Source organism: Nelumbo lutea, chromosome 7, assembly GCF_056320005.1.
Source record: "Nelumbo lutea isolate HS-2025 chromosome 7, American lotus-T2T, whole genome shotgun sequence".
NCBI lineage: Eukaryota > Viridiplantae > Streptophyta > Magnoliopsida > Proteales > Nelumbonaceae > Nelumbo > Nelumbo lutea.
This window is the reverse complement of record NC_142690.1, coordinates 54,562,254-54,583,856: the sequence shown is the minus strand read 5'-3', so window position 1 is coordinate 54,583,856 and position 21,603 is coordinate 54,562,254. Positions and strand designations below refer to the sequence as shown.

General features: G+C 38.2%; 1 protein-coding gene across 2 annotated transcripts in view; it reads left to right on the top strand.

Moving 5' to 3' along the window:
* ALG3 (asparagine-linked glycosylation 3) overlaps positions 1–20,484 on the top strand; it is a 55,890-nt gene extending 35,406 nt beyond the window's left edge. For both annotated transcript variants that reach the window (XM_088952993.1, XM_088952994.1), the window contains 9 exons: positions 1,695–1,852; positions 1,931–1,997; positions 2,126–2,179; positions 14,188–14,276; positions 15,273–15,389; positions 16,942–17,030; positions 17,142–17,220; positions 19,976–20,032; positions 20,129–20,484. In XM_088952993.1, the coding sequence (XP_088809119.1) occupies positions 1,695–1,852; positions 1,931–1,997; positions 2,126–2,179; positions 14,188–14,276; positions 15,273–15,389; positions 16,942–17,030; positions 17,142–17,220; positions 19,976–20,032; positions 20,129–20,300 (882 nt within the window). In that variant the 3' untranslated portion in view covers positions 20,301–20,484. The remainder of the gene's footprint in view (positions 1–1,694; positions 1,853–1,930; positions 1,998–2,125; positions 2,180–14,187; positions 14,277–15,272; positions 15,390–16,941; positions 17,031–17,141; positions 17,221–19,975; positions 20,033–20,128) is intronic.
* The last annotated feature ends 1,119 nt before the right edge of the window (positions 20,485–21,603 follow it).

Genomic DNA, 21,603 nt, shown 5'->3' with positions numbered 1-21,603 from the left:
GTCAAGGATCAAAATTTTGATATGATACACCCCATATCGGGTGTATTGTATTGTATCTTTGGGGTCCCAATACCTCTTTACAGGTGTTTTTGGGGACCCGTTTTTTTAAATAATATATATATATATATATTTAAAAATGAAATAGAAAACCAAAGAAATAAAAAAAATAAAATAGGGGGAGTATCATTATAAGTACTGATACACCTCTGCCAATACACAGAGGTGTATCGATACTTTGAACCATGGGTTCAATACAGCAGTTAGCAATGTTTGCGTTGATTAAACCCTAACAAAATAAGAAATAATAAAAGAAATTAGTATATAAACACATAATATGAATGTTCTAGTTTAACAATGGCTATTTTATAATTATAATGTAAAAAAATAAAAAATATAAAAGTATTTTATAACCCACTTCACAAAACTGCTTGGTGACTGGGTGAGGCGAGCCTCCAAGGGCGCCTTGTCGCCTAGGCGCCCACCTAGGCGTCGCCTTGACAACTATGAGCTGGACAAAGAGGAGGGGTAGAATATTATGGAGATGTACTAGAGTGGCAGTTTGCTGGACAACTTGGGAGGAAAGGAACCAAAGAATATTTGCTGAAAAGGAGAGAAATAGAGAGGCAGTCATAGAAGTGATCACTTCCAGGGTTGTTCACTGGGTAAAAACAGTGGAGTTATTTAATGACATTCACATAGGGACTCTATTGAATAATTGGCAGGAAATGGTAACCTCAGCTCTGGGCATAAGAATTGTGCAGCCTTTATGGTCTCCACCTTGTGCAGGTTTTATCAAGCTAAACTTTGATGGTAACAGTGAGGGTGAACCTGGACCTTCAGGGATTGGTGGAGTTTTTAGGTCAGAGGGAGGTTCAGTCATAGTTTTGTTTTCTGGCCCAATTGGTGATGCTCACTGAGAGTAATTTTGGCTTTGATGGAGGGTATGAAAAGGGCTAGGGAACTACATTTAACAGGTTGATCATTGAAGGAGACTCTAAAGTTGTAATCCGAAGGCTGGGGAAGGAAGATGATAGTATGTGGACTTACATCAATGAACAAAGACTTTTCAAGATGCTGACTCATGGTATGGAGGTGAGATTGCAGTGGGTAAAAGGATGTGCTAATTCCTTGCAGATGCTCTTGCCAAACAAGGGGTGGGTAGAAATCATTTGCTTTGGGCTACGTTGTAATCTTGTATTTCTTTATCTCTCCCCTCCTTTGTACTTGATTCCTATTCATTAATGGAATTTTCCTGTTATTGATAAAAAATAATCTACTTTGGTACTTAACTGGTTGAAATGGTGTTGTTATCAAGGATCCACTCTGTATAGAGTGTACAGCACAACAAGGACTGTGATTGTACATAAAAAAGTGATCATACTGCTAGTATATTTTGTTGTATTTTAACTTCCATTTTAATAAATTATTTTGGTTACTGATGAAAAGACTCCTTTGTATATGTCGCTTTCTTGTATATATGTAAACAAGTTCCGTTATCCTTTACATGGATAAATCTCTTTTATAGATCCATAGGAGTAAGCAAACTTGTATGTTGTTGCACATCACTTTGTTGTTTTGTACATTATATATTCCCTTTTAACATATACATTTTTGATTATGCCTATGAGTGTGGCAGCCTGTTCTCAACGTCACTCTTGTATTTGATTGTTCTGGAACTATGAACTGTCTTGCAGCTTCCGTGCTGGGCTTTTTCCTTGCTCTGTTTGTCTAAAAGAGTTCACTCCATTTTTGTGCTCCGGCTCTTCAATGATTGTTTTGCCATGACCTTCCTTCATGCTTCATTGGCATTAATTCTTTACGAGAGATGGCATTTGGGGTTGATGGTATTCAGGTTGAAATTGAATCTTTGCCATATATTTAAGTTGTGTAATAAGAATTGGTCCAACTTATTTTGTCTTTCTTCATATAGTGCAGCTGTTTCAATAAAGATGAATGTGCTTCTTTACGCACCACCTCTATTACTCCTCATGCTAAAGGTATACTGTATGATTTTAACCAAATTGTGTATGTATGTAAAGAATGTATTCATAGGTCATGAAGTTTGAATTTATTTACGTGAGTTTTTTTATGATTCTTACTTGTTTGTTGAACATTTCTGGTGCAGGCTATGAGTATTTGCAGGGTGATAATGGCCTTGGCAGGTGCAGCGTTGGTTCAGGTTTGTATTCTATGATTTCCTTTTCTGTTTTACACAAGGCATGTAGTATTACGGCAATGTATGGACATGCTAAATTTGTATAGGTTTTAATTTCTTATCATGTGTTAAGTCATGGTTTGCAACATCAACGATTTTGGCGAAATATCCCCATTTTGCTAGGTGGCAATACAAAATTTTCCAAGAATCTTTTTTTCCCAAATATCTCTGGTACTTTGCTGATATGTCAGGGGTATTTCAGATTTCCTTGATAGACTATATATTTAAGGTTTAAAATTTTAGAATACTATTAAAAGCTTTTAGAAATTTCATTTAAATCATTATTTTTAAAAATATTTTCCTAAAAGAACCATGGGGAATTGGTGATATTTCAGATTTCATTAATGGACTATATATTTAAGGTTTAAAACTTTAGAACACTACTAAAAATTTTTGATATTTTGTTAAAATCATTTTTTTTTAAATATTTTCCCAAAAGGACCATGGGGAATTGGTGATTGGATAATCGGCTTATTATTTTGATATTATTTACTTACTAAGTCATTATAATTCAAAAGAAAAAGTAACATTCATATAGCTATAAATGGGTATTCTCAAATTATCCAAAATATAAGGTAACTAAAAAGAAAAAGGAGGTCAATATTGCAAGTAATTGACATAGTTAATGAAAAGAAGATGGCTAAAAGACTAAAAAGAAACAAAGAGAAAGAAATCAGTGAATTCTCTAAATTTTCTCCTATTTGATTATCCAATTCTTTGCTTTGTTTTTTTGAGCCTTAAATGTGCACTTATATTTATTCTACTAATTATTTGATGGTTTAATAATTAATTCCATGTTTCTAGAAAAAAATCTTGTTTTTTTAGATTTTTCAAATATCTTAACGACATATCTTTAAAATTTCTCAATATCTACATGGAGAAATGTCCATTGATATCAGATTTGTTAACCATGTGTTAGGTTAGTGTATAATAGGCTTCTATATGTTGGTAGGGTAAAAGGGGTTTTAGAAATACAAATGGTTACTAGGAACCAAGTTACCAAGAAGGACATTATGGTGTGAAGTAATGGAAAACAATCATGAAGACTCATGTAGAGAAGGAAGTGTTTTATCTGGCCAACAAGTGGAGTATAATCAAAATAAGGAAAATGACCTATATTACCTAGATATGACGATTGATGATTCACGAGCCTGGCTTCGGGCCTGACTTTACACTATGTCGGGCTCGGGCTTCGAGCTAGGCCTAGTGAAATTTTGGCAACAACCAAGCCTGAGTCTGGCCCATGAACAGGTCTAATGACGAGGACATGGCTGGATATGGAATTGAATATGAAAGACATGATACATGACCTTATTAGTAGTGATTAAAAGGTTTGTGTTTGGTGTGCCTTGCACCTAGTCCAAGCGTGCACCTTTGTTACATTTGGTGCTTTTTGTACTTTTTTAAGCATTGTGGCCCTTCAGGTAAGCCCAAATAAGTCCATGCTAGGGTCTTAAATTCTTAATCCCTGCCAAAAATTGGTTTTATAATTTAGTTTTAGAACAAGGCAGATGGGTTAGTTAAGAGATATAAGGCAAGGTTTGATTGCTCAAGCGTTAACACAGAGGGAAGGCATTAACTATAAGGGGACATTTACTCTTGTTGTAAAGATAAATGATATATGGGTTCTACTTTATTGCATCAATTAGATGTTAAGAATGCATTTTTTAATGGAGGCCTTCAAGAAGTTTATATAGGCACCTTCTAGGATAGGGCGAAAGGAAATGTGTATAAATTGAAGAGTGTATCACATGGCTTGAAGCAATCTCGTAGAGCATAATATGAAAGATTGTGTAGAGCCATGAAAAATGTGGGATACAAGCAAAGTAGTGCTGATTACACCGTATTCGTTAGGAAGGAAAATGATAGTCCAATTGCCTTGATTATGCATGTTGATGATATGGTGATCATTGGAAATGACTCAGAGGAGGTTCAAATACTGAAAGACTTCTTCGCATTACATTTGAGGTTAAAGACTTAAGTTGCAAGAAGGTGATGATGAATTATACGCTAAAAGACTTCTTGGCATCTGGTCTGTTTGGGTCCTCTTGAGCCAGATATATGGACTTGGTCCCCCTTACCCAAAGGTTCTTTTTTCGGTTGCTTCCTTTAGTTACCTTTGCTCCTCCTCGAATCCTTAGGTTTTCCTTGTTGAGGAGGTCTGGACTAGACCTATTCCCTTAAAAATCTTTGTGTTTTGTTGGGAAGCATTTCATGGGAAGACTAATACTTCGGATAATTTGCAGAAGAGAAGGCCTTCTTTATGCTTGCCCCCAAATTGGTGTTTTTCTTTGTAAATCACATGGTGATGACTTTCACCACTTGCTAATATCATGTCTCTTTGCTACAAATATTTGGAATTGGATTTTTGCCTTGTTTGGGTGCAGGTGGACTTTGCCAATGAAGTAGCTTTGTTATTTGAGTCGCCTTCCTTTGTGTGGCCTACGAAAAGAGGGAGTATTATGTGGAGATGTATTAGAGCTGCTGACCTTTGGACAATTTTGGAAGAAAGGAATGCTAGAATTTTTCAAGGAAAGGAGTCTCATAGAAGTTAAGGGTTGTATCTTGACAAGGGCAATACATTGGTTGAGCTAGTTGGCTGTGGCTTCCAGTCATTCTACTATGGAAGGACCATCACAATGATTTAAAAGGTGCCCCTTAGGCGCGCCTAGGTGCATAGGCACGACGTATTTTAAGGTGCGCTTCAGCCCAGGTGTGCACCTTTTGAAAATCTGTGCATTTTTTTTGTTTTGTTGTGTGTTTAGCAGCTGGGACTAGGGTCCCCTTTGCAATTTGTTGACTTGCTCACTTCACTCGCTCACCGAAGCTTCAAAACCCCATATTTGCTAATCTTACTCATTTATTCACCCTAATAAAAGATATTTTATATTTTTAAAAGATACTTGAGGTTATAAAATCTTTCTTTTTAATATGGATTAAGAAATTTAGTCCCTAATATGGACTTGTTTGGGCTTTCCTCTAGGGGCTTGGTACAAAGGCGGCTCATAGAATCAAGAATGCATAATGTTTTACAACACATTAGCTATTTGATGTAATGTAAGGGGAAAAAAATAAGAGATTAAGAACTTACATGCTTGAATATGTTTTACATGTTATGTTTATGTATTTTAATTTAAGATAATAGTTTTTTTTTTTGAATCTTTGGCATTTTTTTTTGGATTTCTTAGATTTTTTTTTTCATTTTTGTGCCTTGTTTCAAAAAGGGGTGCACCTCGCCTCGTAGGTTGCGCATTAGGTGCAAAATGGCCCTTGCGTTTTTTTGGACATTTCACTTTTAAAGCACTGGGCCATTGTTTCTTGGACTCCTCCCCCTAAAGGGGTTGTGAAACTGAATTTTAATGGAAGTAGATAGGGTAACCTAGGACCCTTGGGCATAGGAGGTGTTTTGTGAGACAAGGACAACAATGTAGCTTTTTTTCTTGGGCCTAGTGGGTTTTGGAAACTCTATTAGGGTCGAATTGGTACCCCATGGACTCTTGCAATGAGTTCACAACTCATCAACTGCCTGCGATGAGCTTATAATCCATCGGACGACTGCGATGAATGTATAACTCATCGCACGATTGAGACAAACTCGTATTTAAGACGAGTCGCGAAGAACTTTAGGCGCGTGGTTCTGTGATGAACTTCAGATGTGCGGGGAATTGCAATGAATCCAAGACCATTACAGAACCGCAGGATCACTGTAGACTGGGAACAAATATCGGTTACACGTCCATCTTTAATTACACATGCGATAAGGTGCCACATGGGTCTAATAAAAGTGCGCCCGCTAAATGACGATGTCACCAGTGTCACGTTGGTTAAATGGGTCACTAAAGGAAGTAGCACACGCGGATTATGAGAATCTTCGGACGAAAGGAAAGTTAGACCTTGATAGATCTCATAAGACACGTGGTGAAACCATAGCAATGCTCCTTAATGACCAACAACGAATCCAATGTTCCCTTTCCTAGTAGGAATTAAACACTTTTGGCTCTTTCCTTTCGGGACCTCGAGATCCCTCATAAATTAGAGACCATCTCATAACGAAGTCATCATTCAATCATTCCATTACTCATTCGGCCTTATCACCTTATCATTCTCATTTATCCTAGCCTTCAACTTACCTCCTGCCACCGGTTTTCCTTTGCCTTTCAAGGAGATTACTCTCACATAGCCTGACCACTGCACTTACACCTAGCTGCTTTTAAAACTGTTACGATTGCATGCCAAATTGGTGTGGAGAATTTATAAGTTGAAGGAGACTCCAAAGTGGTAGTGAGGTGGTTGATTAATCTGGGTTTAGTCATTTGGTGCTACAGGGATCTCAGTAAAAAATTTAAATGGCTAACAAGAAACATGACTATTAGGATTCAATGGGAGGGTAGTTTTTTTTTTTTTTTTTTTGATCAATAACAGTAATTTTTATTAAGAAATAAGATGGAAAATTACAACCAGAATGGAGGGGTAAAAAGTCTTAACCCTCCCTGTCAAAACTGAAAAAACAGATTACAAAAGAGCCCAAAAGAATTTTGCTCTTCCCACCCCCTGTTTAGCCAAAATGTTTACCATAGAGTTAGCACTCCTCTTGGCCCATTGAACCCTTATATGCATGTTTTGAGTTAACTGATTAATTTTCTTTTTTTTTTTCATTTGAAAACTTCCACAAACTGGACTCTTCCTTCTGCAACCATCTAATAATCAGCTGAGAGTCACCTTCCACCAGCAAATTAACTGATCTTCAACTGCTTAGCTCTTTTAATCCCTTCTAGAGCTGCCAAGATTTCAGCTCTCAGTGAATCCCCCCAACCTATAGGTCTTGAGAACATAGCAATAATTCGACCTTCTTCATCCTTGAAAATAACACCTATGCCTGAAGGGCTTGGATTTCCTTCATTGCTGCCATCAAAGTTCAATTTGATGTTACCCGAATTTGGTGGAGTCCAAGCTGGACTAAGAGTAGTAGACATGGGAGCTGACCGAGCCACTTCTTCCCAATTTCTTATTATTGTCTCCTATTGAATAGGCTTCAAAGAGCTTTAAAGACTTGACTCAATGAGCCACCCTAACATATATTAATCAATGATGGCTTCCTTGCTTTTTTCTTTTTCATGAAATATTCTTTGATTTCTTTCCTCCCAAACCGTCCAACAAACATCATCTCTAACACATCTCCACAAGATTTTATCTCTCTTTTTTAAACCCCTCACTGAAGTAGAACTAAACAAGCTTTGCACACTTGAAGGGGAGGGCCACCTGCAACCAAATAAAGAAAAAAACTACACCAGATATCTAAAACAAAAGGACAAGAAACTAACAAGTGATAACGACTTTCACCATTCTTCTTACATAAGATGCACCAGTGCGGGGATAAACACCAATTTGGCCTTTTCTTTTGAAGTAGGTCACAAGTGTTACACTTTTCTAGGATAGCTTCCCAGTAAAAAGCACCTACCGTAGGAGGAATTGGGCTACCCCAAACTTCCTTAACTGGAAAAGGAGACCCAAGTACCGGACTAGACTATGTTAATGCTTTGAAAAAAGAGGAACAGGAGAAGATATCCGAAGGAACAAGAGACCAAACCCTAGTATCCACACTGGAGAGGTCAAGAACTACCTCGTCCAAGATCTTAAGCAAGTTAGAAATGGGTTCCAATTCAAAATCTCTAAGAGCCCTTCTAAAACCCAAGTTCCAATCAATAGCAAAATTAGACAAGGTAACAAAGGTTGCTACAAGATCATTTTTAAACCTTGAAAGAGCAAACAAAGAAGGGAACTGCTCTTTCAAGGGAATGTCTCCCACCCAAGTGTGTTCCCAGAAGTTCACAAACAAACCAGAGCCAAGATCATACCTGATGAAGGGAAGAAATGAAGGAAGGATGGCATGGATCGACTTCCAAGGAGAAGCTCTTGAAGCCCTAGATGATATCCCCGAATCCCAGCCAGCTAGCTGCCTCTTGCCCATGGATACTTAGGATTATTTTAGCCCACAAATTCTCCCTTTTTTTGGACCACCTCCATAACCATTTCCCCAAAAGCGCTTCATTCTTCTTCTACAGATTTCCCAACCCGAGTCCCCTTTCACTTTTGGATTTTGTAACCAGATCCCACCTAACTCTATGGTCCGTTTTCTCCTTCCCCGTTTCCCATAAGAAGGCCCTCATTAGTTTTTCCAACACTCTACAGACTCCTTCAGGAATTCTGAACACAGACAGGAAATAGACTGGATGGTTTGCCAATGTTGACTTAATCAAGGTTATCTTGCCCCCCAAAGAAAGGCTGTTCTTCTTCCAAGAAGCTAACCTTTTAGTGAATCTGTCAATCACCGGATTCCAAAAGCTCCTTTTTCTAGGATTATGCCCTAATGGGAGCCTCAGATATTTCAATGGCCATTGAGCCATCTCACAACCCAGCACTTGGGCCCTTTCCTCCACCTCTCCAGCACTCATATTAATGCCAATCACACAGTTCTTGTCAAGGTTTACTTTGAGGTTGGTCACTTGTTCAAACACCTTAATCACCATCTTTAGGTTGCTAACCCATCTAATCTCATCTCCACCACAAAACAGAATTGTGCCATCTGCAAATTGTAGGTGAGTGACCGGGACCCTATCCCTCCCAACTCTCCAACTACTTGTCAAACTTCTTGAATCTGCCCTCCCAATAAGCCTTCCTAACACTTCAGCAATTAGGGTAAAGAGGAAGGGGGAAAGAGGATCCCCTTGCCTAATACCCCGAACAACTGGAAAATGATCTACCACCTTGCCATTCAATAATACAGAATAGTGGCATGTCCTGTTACACCCTTTTATCCAATTACACCATCTCTGCCCAAACCCAAAAGACTTTAAAACTTCCAATAGCAAGGACCAATCAACCATATCGTATGCCTTTTCTAGATCCAATTTACACACCAACTCTTTCTCCCCTCTACTTTTATAATCTTCCACACTCTCATTTGCAATTAAGATTTGGTCCACAATTTGTCTATTCATCACAAAGGCACCTTGATTGTGGGATATAATTGTGGGAAGCACTTCTCTAATTCTTTTGGATAACACCTTAGCAATGATCTTATAGAGGCTATTAACCAAACTGATGGGTCTAAACTCTTTAGGGTGGCAAGCTTCCTCCTTTTTCGGAATTAAAGCAATAAAAGTAGAGTTCAGGCCAGGGTTTATCACTCCTCTTTCAAAGAATTCTGAGAAAACATTTTGAATGTTGGCCTTAATTATCTCCTAGCAGTCTTTGATAAAAAGCCATTGTGAAACCATCAGGGCCCGGGGCTTTAGATCTATCCATAGAAAAAATGGCATCCCTTATTTCTTCCAGGTCAAACTCTCTTTCCAACCACACAATCAACTCATCAGGGAGCTTAGGCCAATCCAACCCTTCAATCCTTAATCTCTTAAACAAAGGCTTCCTAAAGATGGATTTAAAGTATTCCACAAAAGCCCCGACAATCTCATTCTGTTGAGTTAAAACTGTCCCATCAACCACCAGCTTAGAGATGGTGTTTTTCTTTCTTCTGCTATTAGCTATATGATGTGGACGCGTTTATTGGGAAGAAGTATCGCCACCGGCAGTAGCAGTAATTGGGTGTTCTCAGTACTCATCTTATCTAATTCTAGCTAGATAGAGTTCTATCTTATCTATTCATCATTCTTATCTTATCTGTTTTTAGTAGTAGGATTAGTAGGGAGTCTTATCTATTCAGTATTCTTATCTCATCTGTTTCAGTAGTAGGGATTAGTAGGGAGTCTTATTTATTCAGTGTTCTTATCTTATCTATTCAGTAGTATAGATTAGTAAGGAGTCTTCCTAAAAGTAGGACTCTTACCTCTTGTAATCTCCTATTTAAGGAGCTGATATTATTCAATAAAAGGCATCGAAAATTTCAGTCAAGAAAGAGAGCATAGGAGAGTTTGGTGATCTCTTGAACAAATCACCATTAAGGCGCTAAGATAGGTTCCTCAAGAAAAGGGAGGAACAAGGGGAAACAGGAGGTTTTCCCCGTGGACCGACCCGTGACGAGATCCTATTCTCGGGCCTGTAACAATTTGGTATCTGAGCAAAGGCGTCATGGGTGATCTGGAGTAGTTGATGTCCAGGGTCCACGAACTGGAGCACCGGCTCGTGGAGAACAATACGGAGGTACGCGAAATCAAGGACGATGTCCGAGAGTTACGGCGCCTGATGGAGTTATTTTTTTCTAACAAGGAGAGGAACCCAGAAGGGGCGACAACCACTAACAGTCGTCGACCAGACATGGCGGATTCATCCGGCGAACAACAGATCGTTACCCAGGGAGCCGCGGTCATTCCCAAATACAGCAGGTTGGAGTTCCCTTCTTACAACGGCGCGGGTGATCCCTTGGGGTGGCTGTATTGATGTGAGCAGTTCTTCCGCAACCAACGGATAGAGGACAGAGACAAGGTAAGTCTAGCCGCATTTCCCTTGATGGAGGAGGCGCAGCTTTGGTTTTATCGATTGGAACAAGAGGAACCCGGGCTCAGTTGGACCCAATTCAAATCTTGCTGACTTCTTAGGTTTGGGCCCCCATTAACAAGCAACCCATTAGGTGAATTGATCAACCTCAAACAGACGGGAACGGTGGCTGAATACGAGCGCCAGTTCCAGACCCTCCTTGCCAGAGCAGCATCGGTACGACCGGACCAGCAGGTAGACATGTTCATTGTAGGGTTAGCAGAACCCTTAAGGGTGGATGTGGAGATGCAACATCCCCCCAACCTGGTTACAGCCATGAATCTAGCTCACGCCTTCGAATGCAAGCTGCAACTCAGCCGTAGAACCTTCAGTATAGGGCGGCCGCCGACATCATGGGCACCCCCGAAAGCACCCGGAATGGCCCCTTCTTCTGCAGTCAGCCAAGAACAGAAACCACAGACGAGCAACAATTCCAGATCAGCATCCAGTGTGGGGAGCAGAGTTGTTGCACCCCCTATTAAGCACTTGTCCAGGGTTGAGATGGCGGAACGCAGGGCGAGGGGACAGTGCTTTAATTGTGATGAACTTTACTCAGCAGGGCACAAGTGCAAGAGACTTTTCTGCCTCCTGGTGGAACAAGAGGAAGATGAGGATGAACCCCCTTCATTGGAACTCGATCCGGGAGGGCAAAATCATTCCACCTATCCTAGATTCCTTTGACTGTGTTTCAAGACACCTATCTAGGTTTCGAGCTTGAGGACAAGCTCTTAGTCCAGGAGGGGAGTAATGATGTGGACGCATTTATTGGGAAGAAGTGTCTCCGCCGGCAGCAGCAGTAATTGGGTGTTCTCAGTTCTCATCTTATCTAATTCCAGCTAGATAAAGTTCTATCTTACCTATTCAGCATTCTTATCTTTTCTATTTTCAGTAATAGGATTAGTAGGGAGTCTTATCTATTCAGTATTCTTATCTTATCTGTTTCAGTAGTAGGGATTAGTAGGGAGTCTTTTCTATTCAGTGTTCTTATCTTATCTATTCAGTAGTATAGATTAGTAAGGAGTCTTCCTAAAAGTAGGACTCTTACCTCTTGTAATCTCCTATTTAAGGAGCTGATATTATTCAATAAAAGGCATCGAAAATTTCAGTCAAGAAAGAGAGCAATGGAGAGTTTGGTGATCTCTTGAACAAATCACCATTAAGGCGCCAAGATAGGTTCCTCAAGAAAAGGGAGGAACAAGGGAAAACAGGAGGTTTTCCCTGTGGACCGACCCATGACGAGATCCTATTCTCGGGCCTGTAACACTATAGCATGGAAAAAGTTTGTATTCCTATCTCCTTCCTTCACCCATTTATGTCTAGATTTCTGCCTCCAACTAATTTCTTCTTTGAAAATTGTGTCCTCCAGACTCTTCCTTAGCTCCCACCTCAGTTCTTTATCCCGATCCCCAAAACATCATGTTTCTTCCTTAGTGGAGAATATTCCACTGACCTTCCAAAGTGGAGAATATTCCACTCCTTGATTTTGACTTTCAAGCAGTGGGAGGGTAGGTTGTCAAATGTATTTTCTGATTGTCTTGCTAAACAAGGGGCAAACAGGGAACTTTTTGGGCTGCTTTGTAATCTTGTCTTATCTTATTTAATACCTTACTTATTGATGTTGTATTAACTTAAGGGTGGGGCCGGACCTTGCACCTCTCTCTGGTCTACTGTGTCAGTTTATACTTTCTTGATAAGGAATATATTTCAATTTAAAAAAAAAACTGTACACTCATAGAGAGAAGTGTCAATGCTTGGTGGTTAAACTTCTCTATTTGTCCCTCAGCAGACCTCATATTGTAAGCCAATTTGTGCATGCTCCCAGAATTTCTCACCTCACCAAAAAGAATATCTAGTAAAGGGTTTATTGTTCAAGAAACATTTCAAGCTAGTAGTTGAAGCCAAGTATCAAAATTTCGTTACGTGTCGGCCCATATCGGTCGATACGTATCATATCGGGGCCTTCCCGATACACCCCTACAGGGATTGTATCAGGTCAGGCCATTGTTCAGAGGGTAGCCGGGGCTTTAACCGACCCCTCTGAACCGGTTTTGAAAAAAGAAAAAAAAACATAAAAAAGCACCAATACATGTCGATACGCCCTACCGGCGTATCAGCCTGTATTGATGTTTAGAACCTTGGTTGAAGCATATTTTGATGCTTACTGGGCAGGGTCTGTTGGCACAGTAGGTCTGCTATTGCATATTGCACATTTGTTGGGTAGAAATTTGGTCACTTGGGGAATTAAGAAGCAAATGGTTGTGACTGGGTCTAGTGCTGAAGCAAAGTATGGAGAAATGGTTCATGGTGTAACCGAACTACTATGGATTCAAATTCTGCTAAAGGAGTTGGAAATTCAGATGGATGGTCCCTTGGGGCTTTATTGTGGCAACCAAGCTGCTATCAGCATAGCAAATAATCCTATTCAGAATGTTAGACCAAACACATTGAGATTGATAGGCATTTTGTTTGGGAAAGGATCATCTCAAGAACCTTATGCATTCCCTATTTGCCTTCTGGAAAATAACTAGCTGATGTCTTCATGAAAGGATTATGTAAGACAAGATTCCATGTATTGTTGGGCAAGTTGAGCATGATAGATATCATGCTCAACTTGAGGGGGAGTATTGTAAGACTTGTTTATTATTGGGTTGGCTGTTTCTTGCACTATTTTTTTTTTCTTTTTTTCTTTTATGTTTCTTATTGGGAAGAATGACCTTGAGCTTTATATGTTTAAATATTTTATGTTCTGCCCTCCTAATGAGGGGCATTATTACTTGTACATTATTTTAAACACTCCTTTAAATATCAATTAGGGCTGGACAGGGAATAAGACTGCTGCACCATTCTCTAAATCCTTCTCTTGTTTCTTCTTCCTCTTGCTGAAAACCTTCAGAGCTAAATGGGAGACAATTTGCAGGGTGTAGTTAGACTTGGGCTGGGTGCTAGACCAAGCTTTTTGCAGAATGGGAAAGATGAAGAGGTTGGGAGTGTCTGTTATGGTTTCCAATCACAATGTTCATGACCACCTGTAATTACTCCCATACAAGGCCTGTGGGTTAACCAGCTTATGTGCATGGAGTTAATTAGGTTGTGCCTTCTCAGTCTTTAACAAGGACTGAGAGATGTTTTGGTTCCATTTTAATTTCATTTCTTTCGTTTGGGGTGAAAAAAAAATAATGTGGGAGCTTGGAAAGACTGATCTCTTAACACGTGCAGTTGTGCACTTTGATCAATAGAAGAGACAAAGCTGCTTTCTCCTGATTTTGGGATATTGGCTTGAACAAGGCAGTTGTAGGTCAGTTTGAAAATTTAAGGTTGTAAGAGCTGTCCACAAATTGCTTATGGGGCAGTGTCGAGTTATTTTTCCTTCTTATTTTGGTTAGGCAAAGTGGGAAAAACCTTTAATAGCATTGCTGCAGCATGAGTGTTGTATTGATTATCACATCCATAAGTGGTCTTATGATTTGTTGAAATTTCTGCAGATTTTGTTGGGGTTGCCATTTTTATTATCACATCCAGTAGCATATATCTCTAGAGCATTCAATCTTGGTCGTGTCTTCATCCACTTCTGGTACATCTTCTAGCTGGATGCTTTTTTTTTTTTTCCATTATTAATTGAAATATTGTATTTTTCTTTGGTTAGTTTTCTTGTGAATCTTGTCCAACACATTATCAATGTTATGCCGATTGGGTATTTATTGGTAATTATTACATGTACTTTTTCTGCTTAGGCTGTGCTTAATCTATGGATATAATATTGTATTAATAAATAATGAAGAATGAATAGAGTAAAAGAAAAATGGAGCACTTTAACCCATCTTCAGGCCTAGAAATAAGGGAGCTATACTGCACTCTTGCAAGGTGAGTTTTGATTTAGGTGATTTTATACCCTAAGAAAGGCAGTATTTTTCTATCTGGTCATCCTCCTAGTGTTGTATTTGTCTAATCAGAAGATAAATTTATAAGCCTGAAGATGTTTTAGATAATCAAAGAGTGGCTACAACAATCTGCATCTACTCCCTAGAAGGCCCAACTAATGTTGACATATTCTGCTATAGTAGATGAGATATTGAAGCCCTCCCTTCATCATGAATCTTCCATCTGACCTTGGCGTGATTGCCTTTTTGAGCTATTTTACAATTACCTTAGGTGATAAGTCTTCTGATAGGGCTAATAGGGTGATAAACTTTAGGTCTGCATTTGGATTTGAGGAGGCAATGGGAAGTGAAAAATCAGGTTTTTTTCCTAGAATTACTAACACCCTAAATTCGAAAATCTGCTAGAATGACAGAAAATGGGGCAAAAGTTTGCTGTAAACGGATATTGTGCTTCCATTGCTGCACCATTCCTAACACAATATAAATTCGTCAACAACTTATTCCTTAGAATGAGAGAAATATGAATATAATTGGAGCATACATCCTGTATCTTCATTTGGTTCTACTTCTTTTGTCATTATAATTTCTCATAAAATATTGCCCAACATTGGTGATGTTTTAATTTTTCTCAACATAGTCTATATACTCAACTATCAAACTGAAAAATCAGATTTCCTGTAATTTATCAGGTCTGTGAACTTCAAATTCATCCGTGAATCAATCTTTATATCAAAGGAGTTTGCGTTTTCCTTGCTGGTTGTTCATCTTCTACTACTTACAGCATTTGCTCATTTTAGGTGGTGCAAGTAAGTATGCGAAATCTCGTCTTGTGTGTGTCACTATGTCTGCATTCAGGATGTAAAATGAATCTGGAAAAAAATAAATGGGTGGTAAAAGTACAGAAGGGGATTTACATGTGATATAGCACAATATAGAACTATAGAAGTATAGAACTAAAAACAAGCAAGGTACACAAGGAAGTTTTGTGTTTTATTTGTATGTTGTGCTACTTTCACTTTTTTGCATATTTGTACGAGTGTTGCATGGACAAGGACAGGGGAATTAGAACCCAACTGTGTCCAGGAGTCTTGCTAAAATGAAAAAGCACGAACTCACATACATGTTTGTAGACAAGATTAAACTATTAAAAATTCATATATATATATATATATATATATTTATACTTACTTAAATTGTAACATTATATGCCCATAGGAAAAGGCTATGATTCCTGGATACTTGTACCAGGGTATTGTATTTTTTTTTGATCAGTATGTACCAGGGTATTATATTGCGTTGGACAACTTCAAATTTTAGTGTAAATTTCATATCCGACAACATATCCAGCTGTGTTCTCACCTATGATACCTGGTTACCTGTACAAGGGTGTTGTATCATGTTGCATACTTCAATTTTTAGTGTAAATTTTGTATGCAATACCAAATCCAGCTGTGCCCTTGCTGTAATTAGGTAGCAAAGTTCCTCACCATAGGTCTAGAAGTTTATCTTTATTACTTAATAACATTCTACAAGAAAAAATGACACCCATTCTGTACATTTTCTGTTCATATATGTTACATTATTAAGGAAACAAAGTAATATTTTATGTAGAAGTGTCTTATTATGATAATCACATGCATCGACACAAGGGTCATTACGCAATCTTGGCCGTAGGTAACCTATTAGCTTTTAGAAGCACTTTTTGGATAATCCGGCAGTTTCAGTTTTGTAATTAATTGTGTCAGTTTTTTTCAAGTTTCAGCAAGGGATAATAGTTTAAATCTTTACAGAATATGTGCACTAAGAACAACTAAGGAGTTCAATCACTTAAGCTCTGATGGAGTCATGTTGCCAACAGGGCTACTATAGGCTCAAATCATTCTATGATGGAGTCGTGTCACTAATGGGGCCACTATTGGTCCATATCATGCTACCACTTGAGCTAGAACTATCCCAGCATGTTCACAGTTTCTTATGGAATGTCTATTCAACTAAAATTGTGTTACTCTCCTCTTGGACTTTATAGCCTGGAAATCTTCATATTCAACACCCTCTGGTCTGAAGTCTTAGCTGCTGGTTCCTTTTTTATGTCAATCTCTAGACTAAATGGTTAAGATTGCCAAAGCATCATGTCTCAAGGCCATGGCCCTCAAGGATCTCGGTAGTTTATGACTGAGGTTACCAGGAGGATGTTGTAAAATGAAGTTGAAGAATATTGATAAAAAAATGAAGTTGAAGAATTCTTGTTATGGAAGAAAAATATACTTTTTGATCAGTTGTTCCTATTAAAAGGCAATTGGGTTTGTCAGTATCTTAGTTACCTAACAATATTTTACTCACTTTATAATACTTTTCCAGGCATGAGGGTGGACTTATCCGTTTTTTGCGCTCTAGACTTGTCTCTATGCCTCTAAGAATTGCTACTTCCAATCTTCTCACTAATGAACGTAAGTTACAAACTTCTAGGGGTTATAAGATGATACTTTTTGCTCCTAGTGGCATTTTTTTCTATGCTTTTCTTCTGAATTAGGACTAAAATGGCTTTGGAACTAATGCAGATATTGCAACTACTATGTTCGTTGGTAACTTCATTGGAATTGTATGTGCCAGATCATTGCATTATCAATTTTATTCATGGTAATTTTTCCTTGAGTATTTTCTTTTGTTTTATTTTGTTTTAGGATGATACTCTTATATATTATGTTGTGCATGTTAATTAGTTCAAAGCAAATTTCAACTATCATCAATTGGATACTTAATATAGGGTCTTGCTGGTTTGTAATGTGTCAATTTAGCATAATTAATTGTTTTGGTGGATTTTCCAACTTACACTAGCCATTCTAGTTTCATTTTTTTTTAAAGATTGTAGAGAGATATATTGTATTTGGGTTTTTGGAGGTTATAGGGGTATATTTGTAATGTTGATAAGTTTTGGGGACTTGTATATATTTATGGGAGAAAGAGGGGCCTATGTGAAATTCTGATATAATTTGCCCTTTTGCTAATTTAAACCATTGTTTTATGGGATTAAGGTTGAGTGAGAGTGGATATTTTGTTGTGAATCTGTAGAGAAGTCAGCCGTGTATCTCTTAGGCCATGTTTGGGAGTATTTATGTTAAAAACAAGTGCTTATTCAAATAAGCACTTTTTTGCATTTGGTACCCAGCTTTTTCAATTGCTTATTTTAAAAAATAAGCACTTATTTCATATTGGGCATTTGGTGGTTTTTTCTCCAAAAAGCACTTGTAATCTTTTTCCCTTCATTTTCTTTAAATTTTCAAAATATACCATAATTTCCATTTTTCTCCTTTTCACCGAGTAAAGTCCCTATATATCAACACAGTTCGACTCCAAACCCATTCTCTCTTTTTTCCTTTTCTCTCTCACAAACCCTAATCAACAACGATCTCAACTCTGTTTTCTCATTTTTTCTTCATCATGGTGGATACCGAGACGTTTGCCTTCCAGGCTGAGATCAACCAGCTGCTGAGTCTGATCATCAACACCTTCTACAGCAACAAGGATGTCTTCCTCTCAGAACTTATTAGCAGCTCTTCCAATGTGATCATTACTACCTTCCATCATAGCCTTACAGAAATCAATGTTACTTTACAGTTTCTGTCTTGTTTCTCTGTTGCAGATTTGAACCCTTGTTTTACACAGTTGTTTTGTCTGTTCTGACGAGATATTTTAGATTTGTTGTGGTTATTTCAAGTACTTTGCGTTGTATTGAAGTAAAATCCGTGGTTTACGACTTCCTTCATTGTTGTTTATATTGGGTTCGAACAATTTCCTGGTTTACGGCTTCCAATGGCCCCATCCTCGACTGTGACACACTTTACAAATCTGGACGCACTCATTTCCACCGGTGAAGATGCAGCTGCAGACATTCTTCCAACACGAAACGACCCACTCGCAACGCCAAAGTCTTCTTCTTTCTTGTTATTTGTCTTCTTCAACTGTGTATCTTCTCAAAACAAAACCCAAAAGAAAACCCCACTTCTCAACAAAATCCTACCAAGTTACGCCGGTAATAGATCTCCGCCTTCGGGAATGATTATTCGGCCAAGGAGAACCAAGTTATGCTGCTGGTTACAGAGGGCAATGGAGAAGAAACAATCGATGGCCCAAACCATACCTTTTTACATTTGAAGGGCATTGTTGGAATTATAAAAATTAAATGAGGAAAGTGTTGCTAGAAAAAAATAGAATAAGTGCTTATTATTTAAGCACTTAAAAAAAGCTGGATATTTGGGTTTAAAAAAATAAGCCCTTATTTTTAAAATAAGCACTTATTTTGGGCTTATTTCCCAAACACCAATAAGTGTTTAATGGTGTGGTCCCGGCCCAAGTAAGCATTTATTTTTAAGCACTTCCAAACATGGCCTTGTTCTCAAAGTGGATATTTTTCCCTCTTCCTGTGGATGTAGGCTACTGAGACGAACCATGTTAAAGCTTGGTGCTTTCTCTATTTCTTCTTGATTTGTTATTCAATTTTATGTTAGTTGACAAAGATAAACTTTACTGGTAAAAAGGGCTAATTTTGATCATGTGGCAAGGATTTTTGAGCTCAAATTTTTTCCATGTATAGGTTGGAAAAGTAACATAGGATGGCCAGCATGAGATCAGTTGAAAAATCGTACTTTCTCAAATCTTTAGCTGGATGTTCTACTCCAGAACAACGAGGGCATGAATCCTTTGAAAATGTCATCTGTTTGAACCTACTGATATTATGCAGATAAGATGGCAGTGTTTGTGGTAGTATACAGACACAACCATTGCATGTCAACACTTCTCTAGATGGTAGGGATGGCAATTTCTACCCTACCTGGTGGGTTACCTTCCCCTATCTGTCTCGATGGGGTGGGTTTTTTGTTTGAAAAGCAGATTTTGGGGTAGGGTACAGTATTATATTAGGTTAAACCCAACCCTCCCAGATCTGTTGCAATCCATAATATACAATCTTGGACAATGGATATTATGTATTATGTATTGAATTCAATAATGTTTTGAATCTTATGTCAAGGGTAGTTGATGGTTTGTGTTTTCTTTATTTTATAATTGCATCACTGGAAACTTTGATGTTTGTTCATGTGATTTTGCTTGTTTATTGCTTATAATAACAGGAAATTAGATGCAGGTCCTGGGCCTGACCCACCCCACCCTTAAATGCAATGAGGATAGGGTTGGGGAGGATTTTGCATTTTCATGTGCAGGGAGAGTTTGGATTCTGAAAATCAACCCGTTGTACATTTTGGGAAGGGTATGGATTGAGAGGTTTGAGGAGGCGGAGAGGGTCTAGAATTCTTAAAACCCTCCCGAACCTGCTCCATTGCCATCTTATGGGCTTCCATCTGTTATAAAGCTCACTGTGAGAGTTGTTGGCGTGCAGGTACTTCTACAGCTTGCCGTTTTTACTGTGGAAAACAAATTTTTCTACTTCACTACGGTATGTTATGACCCAACAAGTTCTAAAAAGGTTTTATGAGTTCATATCCATTTCTTTCTTTTTATATCGGTAATTCTTTTTGTGTTTGTTATGTAGGCTCATTTTGTTCTTAGGCGTAGAGCTTTGCTGGAACATATATCCTTCAAATTTCTACTCTTCTTTTGTTCTGTTCTGCATCCATTTAACCATACTGTGGGGTCTCTGGACCGCACCAAGTGAATACCCCTATTTGAAGATCAAATCATCAATTCAAAGAAAGGAGGAATAAGATTCAACTTGGAACCATGTACGGGAGAAAGCAGCTCAAGATGCTTTTTTGAAAAGTTGAAGCAGTGTACTTTTCATGACTTGTTATTCTGCCCCTTGTATATTGATATTCTTCTTATGTGCAACTAATTTATTGTTTTCTTGGGTAAGTCACCAACTAATTTAATGATTGAAGTTTAATTGCATTGTCCGGTTGATTGTGGATGTTGAGTCATCTTATTTTATATAATGGGTTCGACTATAAAAGGTGACCAATCAGGTGTTGTTCATCAAATTTATGGTTGTTTTGATGGGTCAAATCTCTTCCGGTATAATAAAATTTTCCATTATATACAATGTGTATTGACCATGTGGTTTTCGAGTTTATAGACACGTGTTATGAGTGGAGCAGATCACTTTTTAATGCCGTTTATATTATCCATGTCAGTTTGTATTGGCCATCCTAATGCATATCCCCCTATGGAAAAATGCTAATAAAGGTTTTAATAGAGTAAAGGGGGAGCGATGTGGTTGGGTGTTGAAGAGGCTAAGGCTTTACATAATATTTTTGTTTTAGCCAATATCTATGGTGCGTCCATTGCACCGTGCAAGGAAAGATGGAATTGGTTGAATGTGATGATGTCTTGTAAATGTTAAAGAACATTTTGTAAAATCTGAACTAATGAAAAATAGGATTTATGCCCTGTTCGGTTTGCAAGAATAGGGGTCTGAAATTGGATCGGAATGGGTTATTCTGATTCTATTTGTTTGGTTGGGTGGAATTGGAATCTCATTCCCATTCTTGTTCTCTGCTTCTCATGGGAATGAAATCATATTATTGTTGATTTCAATTTCCATTCTCATTTCTGTCTGAAATAGACTATGGGAATGGACCATTTCAAGGTTCAAAGTATTGACACGTATCGGCCCGTATCGGTTGATACTTATCGTTCTGGGGCCCCTCTGATATGCCCCTACAGTGGGTGTATCGGTGGTCTGACCGGTTCAAGGGGTGGAGGAACCCTGAACTGGTTGCGAAAAAAATAAAAAAAAAGCATCAAAAGCTGTATCGATTCGCCCGAGACGCCCATATTGGTGTATCGGACGTATCGATATTTTGAACCTTGGACCATTCTGGTTCTGATTCTGATTCCAAAGAACTCTGATTCCAACTTCGATTCTGGCTATGAACCAAACGGACCCTTAATGGGATTGGTTGATATTTGAACTCTAGTTTATGTATGTATACACAAATACATATGAAAAACACAGACAATTTATTTTTTATAACCAACAATCCAACTTAAATATTTACTTAATTATAT